The sequence below is a fragment of the Photinus pyralis genome, unplaced genomic scaffold (genome assembly GCF_008802855.1).
Source record: "Photinus pyralis isolate 1611_PpyrPB1 unplaced genomic scaffold, Ppyr1.3 Ppyr1.4_LG8, whole genome shotgun sequence".
NCBI classification, from domain to species: domain Eukaryota; kingdom Metazoa; phylum Arthropoda; class Insecta; order Coleoptera; family Lampyridae; genus Photinus; species Photinus pyralis.
Window position 1 is genome coordinate 28,643,652 of NW_022170819.1, and position 12,775 is coordinate 28,656,426.

The 12,775-nt window shown below is 37.1% G+C and overlaps 1 protein-coding gene across 2 annotated transcripts in view; it reads left to right on the forward strand.

Annotated features, from left to right (window-relative positions):
- Window positions 1-1,474: 1,474 nt before the first annotated feature.
- Window positions 1,475-12,775, forward strand: part of LOC116179108 — a 41,465-nt gene continuing 30,164 nt past the window's right edge. Inside the window, exon 1 of one of the 2 annotated variants that reach the window (XM_031498821.1) lies at window positions 1,475-1,771. In XM_031498821.1, coding sequence (XP_031354681.1) covers window positions 1,646-1,771 — 126 coding nt within the window. In that variant the 5' untranslated portion in view covers window positions 1,475-1,645. The remainder of the gene's footprint in view (window positions 1,772-12,775) is intronic. The other variant, XM_031498820.1, reaches the window with a different exon arrangement.

Consider the following 12,775-nt stretch of genomic DNA (forward strand, 5'->3'; position numbering starts at 1 on the left):
AACTAAAACGACTTTTATGTAATAGTTATTATTTACATAAAAGTCAGGAAGATGACACATTATCGGCGAGGAAATATTATAGCACGAGGCCGGCCCTTTGGGACGGAGTACTTTAACTTCCGAGTCAAGTAGTGTCATTTTACTTACGAGTTCTGTGTTAAATTGTACCCAAAATCGTATTTTAATATAAAATTTCAATTTTCATATAGAACTTTATCCGGTTCCGCACTATTTAGGTAAAATCATTTTTTAAGGGTTCTAGTACCGGTTCCGGTTCTGTGGATTCAGTAATTTTCGATTACGGTTCCAGTTTTTTTCGGTTTTTAAGGGTTCCAACATAAATAAATAAAATTATTATTAAAAAATATAAATTATTAATAATGATAGAAAATAAATAATACACACAAATTACATTGTACATTGTTCTTTTGCATTAACATATTGTTTAGTTTGATTGGCATTTACGCGTTCCGCGATCGTTTCACTTCTGTCCACTGCCTGCCTTTTTCTACTTTCCTTTTCTTCAGCAGTAGTTTCCATTATTGCTTTCTTTATACACTCTTCAACTTTTTTACTGTTTTTGATTCATTTTATAGGTATTAGGCACTCTACAGTATGTTATATTTATTTAGTATTAAGGTTAAGTTGGTAGAAGCAATACTCTTTGGTAGAAGTTAGTGGGCAGTTCCGGTTCCGGTACCGGTTCTTTTCGGTTCCGGTTCTAACCCCTGGTCCTAACAGGCCTTTCTTCACGTTTTCGATGGTACATACCTAATCTCCTTGCCGATATCAACAAGACTTTGCTTGAGATCCCAAATGCGCCACTATGAATAACGGCACCGTGTGGTCCAAAATCACTATTACCTCGGTACACCGACGCCACGTATCCATATTGCGTCCGATGTAATCCTCGATTGAACCGCAATCCTCCAGATTTGTAGTTGTCAGAGCGACGGCTGCACTCAACTTCAAATCCTGGCCTAACTCTGCGAATGTCTTGTGCGACGGTATCCAAATTGTGAGCGGCTGATCGTTCTTTCCGAAATGATGTTTGACTTGATCGTCACACCCGAGAAAAAGCGATCAAATTGCTCGTTCTAATTTTTCAGTGTCTGGAGCAGATTTCACCTTAATGTAAAGAATAGAACTATAAACCTCATGATAACTTCTATATTTACTGTTTAGAAGGGGTATTTTCTTTTTTGGTGTAAGTACCTAAGTATTAACTAGGCTAGGCCCTTGTTGATGCTGGGCCCTGGTTCCGCCGAACCCTACTAGTTACGGTGCTGGTACTTATAGTAGATTACTTTACACTTTACAGTAGGTATGTATGCTATAATCTTTGAGTGAATTTAATTACTCAATGCTATAATCGAAAAATTGTTTCCTTGGGTAATATACCTGGCTTCTTGAAACTAGGCAACCCATCTAACGCAAATCTTTACGCTTTCACAAAATTCTTTCTCAGGTGTCTCCTCCAGTACGAAACAGGTTCTTCGTTATACTCGCAAAGTGAGGCCATTTGGAGTGTTGGTGCGTTCGAAGTTGTTTCTATTGTACTCGTGAGAACAAATGTGAACCTGCGGATTAGGTGATCGTTGTTTTTTTGTGTTTTGTGTGATTTAGTGAATTTTTTTGGTAAACCATGCCGTGCTCCGCAGTTACCCTCAGTTTGGCGACAATTACTTCTATTATCGCCGTTGCCTTATTAGCGATCGCTTTCGCCACCGATAATTGGTTATACATCGAAGTAAAGCGATCTAATATACAGGTAAGCTAAGATTTATTTCGCCTTTCTTTCCTTCTATTGCGTTAACACGAAGACGCAACATCGTGATTAGCGCAGTTAATTAGGAAAAAAAATTACAACCTTCGACTTTTGTAACGAAATTATCTAATTCATAAAGCGACATTGAATTATAATTAGGTACCAATTGCTGGTTTGTGGAATTTTAAGGGTGTGAAAGTTCAATTTCCCGTTTAGAAGACTGTTCAGTGAAACTTGTACAAACACCCACAATACAAATAAAGTGTTTGGCAATTATTTTGAACAGTTATTAGATTTGTGTGCGAATGCAGAAATAATCAATTAAAGCGGAATGTTTCATAAGTAACGGGTTTAAAGTTGCCTAGGTATTTTGTCTTTATTCAAACTGTTTTGGCAAGGAAAAATTAATCCACCAGCTGTTGACGGTAGCAGAATGAACGTATTTTGAATGCTTGCTGAACGGTATTCGTGCAAGAATTTTTGCGGTTTCTTCAGACAAACAATTGCGAGTGTTTGGTCTTTGCGCTCGTGTGCGAAAAGTTCTTTTGCCACCAAGTGCAGCCATACTGCAAGCTTCCGAGAAATATAGAAAGGGGATTTTTAAAAGGAATTTTTAATAAGCGGCACTCGCCTTACCGGTATGGTAGTGCAATGAATCACAAATATTTTTGTAATGAGTTCTGGTAAAAGAAGCCTTCCGGCGATACCATGATTGGCTGTGCTTGACTTCTATCGTTGTTGGTTGGTTTTTTGGCGTATTGTATAATGGCATATTGCTGCAGTAATATTTTTGCTATTTGGTGTATTATGATGTCGAGGTTTGCACCAAGGAAGGCATTTTTTAGCGCCACTTACGAAAAGGGTTATAACATATTCACTCCTGACAATTGTTAAAAACTCTGCCGTTTATTGCGCTTCTAAATCCTATACACTTTGTTGTAGTTTGATCTCGATTTTGATCCTTGATTAGCCAAAACTCAAACATGAACTCTGATGCTTAGTTTTAGCCTCGGTTTTAATTTAAGTTGTTTTAGTGATCGTTTTGGACTAAAGCGACCGAAAATCTTGATCTAACCCCAATTTCATTGGGTCTGTTGGCAGACCTGGTTATTGCTTGGGACCATTATTCATTATGAGCACGTGTTAAAAGGAAGGATTGCGCATGCGCATACCCAACTTTTTATATGAATTGATTTTTCTGAAATTTTGCTTCCTATAAAAGAAAATTGAAATCACGTGTAAAAAAGTGGATTGCGCAACACATAATTTTCACATTTATGGACGGTGGACCATTTTTTTCTGAAATGTTAACTGAAGATGCTTCCTATCGCTTCCTAATCCTATAGAAGTAAATTGCAAACAAATGTCAAGAAGTAAATTCCGCATGCGCAGGCATTATTTTCACAATTATGGTCGTGTTCTACGAAATTGTAAGAGTCAATCCGAGAGTAAATCGAAGTAATCAAAATAGCTATTTATATATCAAGTACATAAACTGGGTCTTTATGGACGAGCCGTTTATTTAGCCGAGCGAGCTTGCGAGCGAGGCACAAATAAACGAGGTATCCATTTACCTAGCTATCGCTACTCGTATCGCTATAGCGTTATAATTTATTTAAGCACTCATTACCATTTATTAACGTAAAGCTACCCAGCTCGATCATGACTTTGGACTTTCTGTTCGTCTGATCGGCGTGTGTACCTGATTATTCGCGAACGTTTTCGAATTTTGTAATTCTGTTCTTGAACTTAAAAAGTAGTTATTATTCAGTTGTTTGCTGATGACGACAGCCTTGCTGTCGAAACGCGTTGGAGGTTTTAGTATATTCCAAGGTATATTCCGAGGCGAGTTCCGAGGTATATTCGACAGTATATTATTGTGGTTTATTGGTGTTTTTATTATACTTTTGCAATGGTCAAGAAACTACCTACCTGATTAAAATTTTGGCCATTTGGACTTTCTGTCCCAGTGGCGTAGCCTCGGGCGTAGCGTAACTCGCGATCAAGGTTTGCCGACATATTCTAGGAGTCGGTGAACATTTTGAGTTCTCTAACGTTTATTAATTAAAAAGAATTCAAATGTATAATTCTATTCTGGATTTGAGTACTTTCCGAGGTACTTTCAGATCGAGCGATTTTTTGGATATAGGGACCTTAGTTTAAGTATTACTGCTATACAACTCTCGCCTCCGAATAAAATAAACCTGTAGTCCGCGAGGTAGTCCGTATCTGGGAAATTGTGGTAGTAATAGAATTTCCGAGAGAATTTCTACCCTTTTCTAGAGTGGCTATAGGGCCTGGAAGGTTGAAATGGGGGCGGGGTTCACCTCCGGACATTATATCTAAGGTTTCGTTTGATACCTATATGGTCCATAACAGATGAATAAAACACCCTACGATAAAGACAGACAGAGATACTGAAAATAGCGTATTTCTTCGATTTTTTTAAAATACGTTAAAAAGGCACTGCTTCAATGCTTCTGAATCTGAAGTGGAACCAAGGAACGCAAGAATTTCAAAGACGATAATGACATTTGAATTACCTGATGGGCATTGATTCAAAGATTGGAGCGAGATTGGAGTGAGAACAGAACAGAACTTTTTTATGTGTACCAGAAATTTCTTCGTCATGTATTTTCGCATCAGTTTTTGTCAGAAAAAGCAGCATCTTCAAATCCGTCGATGATCATCGTCGTTGCATACAAAATCAATATGCAGTGATATATCTTTACAAGATTTTTTTAATGGTTTCTTACTGTGTTTTCGCTATTTTTAAACGCGCCCCGGGATATTATTGGAAGGTAAGACCCTGCCGCCCCTCATAAAGTGCCACTGTTCTGTCCTTCCGTCTGTCGTATTCGTCGCTCGTTAATCTATATTGGTTTAAAAAACACTTTATTACTGTTTTTGTGAGGTGTCAAAATTATGTATTTAATAAAGTTGAGTGGTAGGGGGAACCAAAACGAACATTTTTTTTATTGAACTGAAAGTCCAAAGCGAGGTCCAAAGTGTTTTTAGTCCTCAAAAATTTCAAAATTTGAGTTTTTGTCTTTAGTCAGAGGTTTCCTCGTTGGTATCTTTGAACATGCAAACGAGGGCAAAATGAGAATAACATTTTTCAGTCGTATCAAAATCCACAATTTTGAATTTCATGAAATTGTAACAAATTTTGAGAGATCATAGCCAGAATTGCAGTTGGAATTTGTCGAATTTTTAACAACTCGGATCAAAACAGATCACACTTATTTTCGCGCTTCCACGCACCATCCTACGATAGGAGACTGAAAGAAAGAAAAGTATACAAAGCTTGTCGACAATTAAAATAAGAAATTCTAAAATTACTTATACTTTATTTCAATAATTTAAATCGAGATTTAAATAACCAGGCGTACTGAACTCACAAATAACACTCGCGTCAGGAAACTTCACTTTTTTTGATAACTAAATTTGATGACAAAAGCTGGATTGTTAAATAAGACGAGATAACAGAATCTTCGATAGCTTTAATTTTTAATAGGCAGAGGACCTCGCCAAAAAGAAGACGCACTGCGTTTTCAACAAAAACAAATCGGACTGACTGCTCGTAATTAGCGTAAACCGATTCACACGCTTTTTTAAACCGCCGAAAAACAAACAGCAGCAGCCGAGGCAGCAGCAGCCCCGTTTTTTCGCTGTCTCCAGTATTTAACGAAACACCAGTTCCACCAAGAAAATAATCTCTTTCTGTACGAAATTGCAAGTAAATCGCCAATCACGACGAACGCGCCAAACGTCCTCACTTCTCCAAACATCAAATCCGCAATTAACACATTCGTTACTTAAATTCCGCTCGACTCTCGGCCCGACCGCGAACGACCAGATGTGTTTACATTAAAGCATGTTATCTAAATTGAACAATTTGCAATAAACGCAAGATTATTTTCGGTGTTTAGACCGAAATAACGTCTACATGACGTTGTTTCCACAACAGTAAAAACAGCTAGTAAACGTCATCACGTCTTTTTGTTAAACAGTGCCTGCTCTAAAGTGTAAGTTTATCTTTATTTGTAAGTGGGCGGGGTTTCGGCCAACGCTGCTCTACCAACATTTTTTGCGGCTCCCGTTACAGTACCCCCTGGAAATAAAATCACCCGAACCTGAACCAATCTAATTTTGCTAAAGAACCTAATGGCCGGGTTCTCCAACAATACTTACTACTTAAGTCCGATTTAAATTTAAGGTTACTAAGCAACTGACCAACTACAAACTCGTTAAGTTTCAAATAATGTTGAAGAAACCGGGCATAAACTACATAAACAACATCCTTGTCTACAATAAAACTTAACTAATAAAAATTAAAACTACTTGCATACCAAGGTCTGGCTAAAATTCTTCATCGCCTTTTTCTTAGATACTGGTGGATTCTTCGGTCTTCCAACCATTCTTTAAAAACCTGCCACCCTGATTTGGGTGGTTAGCCAGTTAGCGTTCATCATATAATGGAATCGCCCTGGGCTTCAAGTGATGAGTTTCCATACAGCCTCCCCTATCGACTACACACTTCACCGGTGGACTCATCTCCACTATTTCTAATGGCCCTCCCATGGAACGAAAAGCTTCTGTGAAATTTCAGTGGGTCGCACTTCTTGGTGGACCCGTATATCTTATCTCCCAAGTTAAACTTCCTTAATGTGCGGTAGCGGTTCACTCTCGATTGCGTTTTTCTAACTCGACTCTTTTCGGCAAGTAATTCGTAAACCTCTGGAAGCCTGCGTTGCAGGTCTCGAGGATACTTTTCGCAAGTGTCCGTCGAACGGCGTCGTTAGCTCTCTTCCAAAGGTAAGATAGTTTATAAACAACCAGGAACACGTTATGCAAATCCTCAACCGATCCTCTTTGATTGATGTAACGCTTCAAACCAATCGATCAAAATTCAAAATTTCAAAGAAAATTAACGATTTTGTGTACGGCCCCAACCAAATCATTTTAAAATTCGAAAAAAGAAAATTCACTGTTTTTTGGCCTTCACTGATTGGGCTATATTTGGGCCTCTACGATTATTTTACACTAGCCATTAAATCCTAGCAAAAACTCGGCTAATGAGGCGCACCCAAACTAGCGGTACCCTCAAATCGAAAGGTAAGTACTTTACCTGGTCGAATCCATTTATGATTCCGTATTGTAAGACAGCAAATCTTATTAAAGTATCGTGTGTTCGATAATCTCCCCACCGTTCATCATCATCTGATACACCTGTTTCGGTATCCTACGGCAACAATAAATAAAAATGCCACCAGAAACTGGATTTATCCATCGAGAATTTCATTATTCCGGCAAAGGTATTTAGCGCGTTCCACTTTCCCTGTACCTACAATTCTGAGACCATCTCACTACGTTTATCTCGTTGATCTTCCGACGTGCAAATTGGATTATGTTCGCTAAGTGAAATTTTTTCGTTGTTTCTACACACATTCATTTCTCACTCCAGATGACAAGTGTTTTCCCATGTCAAATGATAACTAATATCTTCTTATCATCATTACATCTCTTTCGTGTATGAAAGCAATGTGCGGTAAACAATTTTAGAGATGTTCGTTGTGAGATGCACAAAAACGGCCCAAAGTTAGAGCCTTGGGGAACGTCTGATTTCGACGAAACGCGAAGGGACATTGCACAATTTTATGGAGATTTGTAAATTCACATTCTCTAAATGCTTTCAATGAAGGATGTCGACCGTAGATCATTTTAATCATTGACAAGGTTATTTCCCTAAGTAACTCCTTTGTATGTTGCATTTATACAATCTAATTTAGTTTCGAGCATACTATTAACCTATTGCGATACGTTACTTAGTACCAGTTTTATAATAAATAACGTGCTTAATTGTTTTTTTTCCGAATTTTATTGAGTGTGTAATGCATAATATTTTGAAGACACGTTATGTAAATTTTACGAGTAAAGTAAGGAATGTAACAGTTATCCAACCTAGTTTCTTCATGCAAATTTTTTTCGGATAGAACAGTACAGAAGATATTGGCTCGTATGAACACAAAGACATTTTATTAGCGATTAAGTTACAGCCATAAAGTAGCATTGCAAATTAATTAGAAAAAATCTGATCACGTTTCTAGAAATCTGACTGAATGAATATGCTATTTCGGCGAGAAGTTGCGGATGTCTTTATATGACGAGCCCGATGTCTAGCCTAATTGTATTTACATCGCCTAGTGGTCAAGAAGATACATGCATACCTATTCCATAAACCATAACGTAACTTAGTCATCGTGTTGCAGGGGACCTTAAGTTAATGCCTGTGGGACAACATTACATATTCCGAAAATGGTAATTGTACTTGTAAAATTTTACTATACCCCTCCCCCCTCGTCTTTCGAATTTAAACCGATAAGAGATAAGTGTTTTAAAGGTATGTACAAATTGTAAATGTTTCAAGACAAATTCCTACTTTAATACTTCATGTTAAAAATTTTATTTTAAGGAGGGGTAATTTTTGAGGAATCAATTTTTAAATGAATAGGCAAACTTTATGAATTTATTAATTTTTTTTCAATTTTGTATATGGGCGAGTGTTCCTGAAATACGGTTCTGAATTTTCAAATACGTGTGAAAACTTGACGCGCCGAGAAGTCGTGGGAGATTAGAATTAGCTAGAATTACGGGAAGGGTCCGTCGTTATCCAACTTGCTAAGTAGCATGTGAATTTTTGATTCAGCGGGATCTCAGTTCACGTATTGTTGAGCTGTCAAGGGTTTTGTGTCTGAATCAGAGTAAACGGCGGCTCCAGAAATTGGACGAGTTCAACAAAATGGCGGCGGTCACGTCAGAAGAACTAAAACAAAATACGGCGCACGACCCATAATGGCAATTTCCATAGCGGAAACGGAAGTAATAAAACACAAATCATTAAATACAATATCCCCCCCCCCCCCATAATTAATTGAACAGAAAATAGCAAACGCTTACCCTCCAAATTAAATAGCACGGGATACGGAGACCAAATACTACACGGTTCAAAAAAATTTGAAATTAAAGCGAGAATAAATTTACGGAAAAAGAATTACAGTAATTAATACTTAAATGTCACTTGCGAAAGTGCTAAAGGCAAAAGATGCTCTCTAAATAAATTTCCCAAAATACGGAGAGGGAACGTAGGAAAATTAAACGGCCAGCGTACCAAAAACGAAATCGTTCAAAATTAAAACTTCTTTAATTAATTTCTCGGCTTCTGGTCATCATAAAAATCGAGGACATCTTACAAACATCTGGAAAAATTAGCGCGCGTCCAGGACACCTCTCACGACTGGTTCTGATAACGTTTACTGCAATACATTTAAACAGCTATGGCTAATTATACTTACTTAAGTAATTAACACCTATTCTCTCTTGAAATTTCTCAAATCAGGCCAACCGGTCCCTTATCTAAACCTGCCTGGCCTAGCAGTTTTAATGTTCGTTTTAAATTAAGATAGGGGACCAAAACCTACTAATAATGACTTAACGGAGCTGAAATTCTAAAATATCAATTTGCCATCAAGAGCTTTGGGACGCGACAAGGATAATTGAAATATCTTGACGGGATCGGTTGCAAACGGCGAATTAATTACAGCTTTTGTGACTGAAACACAACGTTAGAAACTAAATCTTTAGCTTCTATCTTCACCTCGAGCTTCAACTAACTCCTAGAACCAACACAAATAACTTCGGCACGACAATTTTCCCAACCAAGCGCCTCTAGTAGACCGGATGTTGGGTGCTTTGTTACATCTGATTGCCTAGAAAATAGTATATTGTTTACCAAGGGGTATAAAAAAAATGAGTTTTTTCTCATTTTCAAATGTGACATTTCGCTGATTATATTCAAACAGCGAAGTATCGTTTCGTTGCTAGGGGCAGAGAAGCGGAAAATAGGCAGAGAAATTTTACTTCTCTGTCCCTTTCCACTTCTCTGCCTCTTTTGATTTCTATGGCTATGTTGATTAGCCGTTTATATACACAAATTTCCAGCATACTAATAAACAAAACGAGTGAGATCCGCTGACACGTCGGAATTTCCGTACTCGGCCCCTAGTAAAACTTCCGACTTGTCAGCGAAAGCTCACTTCTCGTCCTTGGTGAACAATATACTATTATTAGAAGAGACGGTGCAAGTCACGGAATGGGCGTGAATCAGAAAAAATGAGGTGTTGGGAATTAAGTTGTTGGAGGAGAACATGAAGTTCATTTTAAGCCGCGGTGCCAAGAGGAAATTTAGATGAAGCCGCGAGAAAAATTAGCATCAAACCGAAAAAGAATTCGCGTCGAACTGCGAGAGAAAATTAGCGCGAAGCAGTCAGCGAAGTTAGGTCGGCCACCCGTCGATTACCGTGGGGTGGCTTTTTATTTTGCGTAAAAAAAATTCACGTGTAGTCAATTATAAACCGAGTTTTAAAGTGACGATTTGTTTAACTTGATCATATAGCTACAGGGTGGAAATTTTGTCTGGAACCCTGAATGTGCGGTCATTACGCCATCTATCTATACCGCTAGCTTAAAACAAATCAAAATTAAATTTTATAATCTCTTCATATACATCCGGCATTGGATATAAAGAAAAATCCTAATACTGACCTGAAATTTCTCAATTTTAGAGACCTGGTGGCTTCGACCGGCATCCAAAAATTCCAAAGAATTTATTACACACATTTTTAACACCTCAAATAAATTTTGGGCACGAATGGAAATCTGAGTCGCACAAAGGATTCGAATAAACATACAATTAATTTATTTTAAAAATGTATTCCGAATCACATTAAATAAAATAAAACAAAATCCCTGCAAGAAAGAAAAGCTTACAAAGCTTGTTTCGACATAATGCCCCGCACACAGGCGGTGGATAATTAAAAATAATAATTAAAAAAACACAAATAACTTACATACAATTTCTCTAATAATATACATAATTGGACCTCGAAAGGTTTGCGATTTTCAGGGGCACTGATCCAAAATAGAAGGACTTTCACTGACAACTTCAGGAAACTTCACTTCTTCTTTAATAACTTAGTAAGTGAATTCAGTGACTCGAACTTTTGGTAGGTAGCTGCTTGGATGGTAGAAACTTTGAATTTTTGATGAAAGATAAAGCTTTTAGAAAGGTGTTACCGAGGGTGTTAGTAAGCTGACAACTGATTTGTTTACTCGCTCTCGAACTAAACCTTTTCTGAATACGGACAAAACGCATTAAAAACTTTCCACAACCTTTTAGTTCTTCGCTTGACGATAACTTAAATCTTTTATTAAGATTTGCTTAACTTCTTCTGTACACCGACGTCTTCAACAAAACAGTTAGGGCAAATTGCACAAGATTTAGCGTAAATAAAAATACACGCTCTTTTTATCGTCGCGAAAACAAACAGCTACAGTAGTCTCGTTTTTACGTTGATTCCAGTATTTAAGGGAAATCTACTTTCACTATAAAATAAGCTCCTTGTTCAGTGTTTTTCACATTAACCTCCCATTACAATTAGACTTCACAACGCCAGCTGCGAGAAAACGCAGCCCCACTTACGCCAAAATAACGCGAAATTCTTCCAATCACTTTATCTCTTCTAACATGTTCGTTAATTAAATTTTGTCCGATGAAAACTCCTCCTCGTAAACGACCAGATGTCCCTATATGTTACATATTTTTTAGCGCATTTTTGAAAAAAATACGCTATTATATTCGTTATGGCTGGCAGGCCGGCTGTCCGCGTGAGATCTCCACAACTACAATAGCTAGAGAATTCAAATTTTCACTAAAAGCTTTCTGCTATAGTGTAGATGTGCAGGCACTAGTCTATTTTGAGTTAGATTACTTGTGCGATCGATAATTGAAGAAAATAATTTCGATATGGGTTTCGGAGGTGCTATAATTTTACCGTTAGATACCGCTACCAGTATAAAAACTTTAAAGTCACTAAATATAGAAAGTACCGCAATCCATTGGGCTCGTGTGTTAGAGAGAGAACGCATGATTTTTGCCCAAAAATGGCGGAAGTTACCAGATTCTAGTAACTTTAATGTTAGGGATTGTTCCACCTGTTTGGAGATATCTGTATATATTTTTATAAAACATGACAGTACTATGAAGTTAGGTTATAAAAAATTACAGCTATTCAGATTTTATTTGTCAATTTTTTTAAGTTGGCAGCAAATTTGCCCAAAAATGGCGGATGATTGCGGTCCTTTCTATATCTAGTGACTTTAAAAAACTTATTATTTACTTTGTGATTTGTTTTACAAAATGAAGACGTACCGTCAATTGAAATTAAATAAAATTAATTATTTAACGCAGCCAAAATTACTCGTGAGATCGATAATTTTAAACTTCGCTAATAAAATACTGACCTGCATTACCAAAAATGCGTTTTAATCATGCATATGCTGATTTACAACTTGTTTAAAGGCAACTACTAGTTTTCATATATTATTAAACGGTGCACTTCTTTGGATATAGCAGCATAAAGAGTGTGCACTTTAAGAATATGTAATAAAACTACTTGCTATTAAAAAAATGTCTTCCTTGACCAATGACCATGCAGAAACATAGAAATTGAGTCACCATGTACAAGATACTGTAACGTAAATTTAATTACATGCTTAATTTATTACATCTAATTAACAATGAATTTATAACACCCTTGAAATGAATTAACTTATAACAGCAATTATTATTTATCGCTTACAATTTATAACATAACACGCATCGATGTTAGAACTGACTCGAAACACAATTTGATTTGTGTATAGGAAACGACGGTCTCTCTCGAACGCTCTCGAATATTCTAGAACAAACATGTCATATTTCCCGGAAACAATGCGCCACATCCGCCTTAGTTTCTTATCGCCGATGACTAATCTATCAGGGCGGCTCGCTATCTATCGGGATTTCTAGAAATTGGCTACAAAACTAATGTACGTATGCAGAATGTATCCCTGAAATGTTAACTATTACACCCTGTACCAGTTATCTATTAATCTATGTGTGTCAAA